This window comes from Octopus bimaculoides, chromosome 9 (assembly GCF_001194135.2).
Source record: "Octopus bimaculoides isolate UCB-OBI-ISO-001 chromosome 9, ASM119413v2, whole genome shotgun sequence".
In the NCBI taxonomy this organism is placed as follows: domain Eukaryota; kingdom Metazoa; phylum Mollusca; class Cephalopoda; order Octopoda; family Octopodidae; genus Octopus; species Octopus bimaculoides.
Window position 1 is genome coordinate 45,888,914 of NC_068989.1, and position 1,568 is coordinate 45,890,481.

General features: G+C 34.2%; 1 protein-coding gene across 1 annotated transcript in view; it reads right to left on the minus strand.

Moving 5' to 3' along the window:
- The window catches only part of LOC128248758 (voltage-dependent calcium channel gamma-5 subunit-like), a 77,183-nt gene that overhangs the window by 4,134 nt on the left and 71,481 nt on the right, over positions 1-1,568 (minus strand). Inside the window, exon 4 of the mRNA XM_052970912.1 lies at positions 986-1,075. Coding sequence (XP_052826872.1) covers positions 986-1,075 — 90 coding nt within the window. The remainder of the gene's footprint in view (positions 1-985; positions 1,076-1,568) is intronic.

Here is a 1,568-nt window from a genome sequence, read left to right on the forward strand (position 1 = left end):
ATATATATATTATTATTATTATTATTATTATTACTTCAATAAATATACACGGGCACCGAAATCGGAGGAATGACACATAGAAGAAGTTACTTTAAAAAAGGTTTAGACTATGAATTATATACAAAGTATATAATTTTTATAAAATACATTATTCTATCAAGGGCTATTAATTTTTTCCTTAATTGGTTTTCCCCGCTGGCTACTTGATAAATATTATGTAGATTTTATCCTTATATTTCATTTAAAAGTTAAACCAGAATATATTCAGTGCTGAATTGTTCCGATTATACACACACGGTCGAGATGAACATGAGAAGCCCCATTTCATGGATATATAAGTGTGAACATTTGTATATGCTCTGCTGGATGCGTTGTTGTTCGGTTGGTATGTGGAGATGTTTATAATTATATTGTCTGGTTATGTTGTACCAATGATTGGAGAGCATATTATACACGCTGACCATGAAATCATTAATCATGTACGACTAAAAGTTTTTTTAAAGGAAAGCTGCCATTGTCGGAATAATACCCCAAATGAACTAGTTGTTGAAGCTGAAGGTGGCTTTATTGAATAGCATTATATAAAAAAAGGTTTATTTTATCCTCATAGTATTTTTTGACAAAAATAGTTACTGTCTGTTATTATATATCTGTTGTTTTTTTTTATAAGCATAAATCTGTCCTCAAATATCTTACGCACCGGTTATAAAAATTGTTACATGTATCTTTTCTTTGTCTGTCAATAATGGGAACGTTAAAATATAAAGAGCATTTTACGAACGCCTTCCAGCACATCCCCCAATGTTTTTGTAATCCAAATCCATTGCACTGACAGCTTTTGAGTAAGTTTCCATTAGTTCCTTTAGTTACTAAACCATTCTCACCTGCGAATTATGGCTAAGCGTGAAGTGTGGCTACCGTTCATGTTTGTGGGTAAGCATATTTGGATGCATGGTTTTCATTGACACCGCTCACTCACACTTACCTGCTACAAGATCTCCTACAGTTTTGTTTAACCTTCCTACCACATGTTTTTCACGGTTCACAATTCTTTGACAATATGCCGTCTTATTTTCTGAAACACAGTAAAAAGTTAAATTTATATCCATGAAACAATTTGGCACTTTGCTGTTACATAATATATACATAGATACACACACATACACACGCACACGCACACACGCACGCACACACAGACACCCATACACACACACAGACTCACACAAACACACACACACATGTATATATATTCATAGTTGAATCTTTTCCGAATCACGAAACGTTGGTACAAGCCAGCAGGTACTGTCTAAACCGTTTAGCAGATAGTCATAGACGGTAATATGGTTTGCAGTGAGGCTTGTTCAGTATTTGACATTGATAAGTCAAAACAATGACGAAATAACGACGTATGTCGCTCCGAAAAAGGCCCTATGTGAATTGTCTCGCCTAACAATGAATTACTTTCAGATGTATTTTACAAGTGCATCAAGAATATATTCTCTTACGCCTAAAAACCGCAACCAACCCACGACCTAACAACACACTTACTTTCATTTTTGTTTATATTC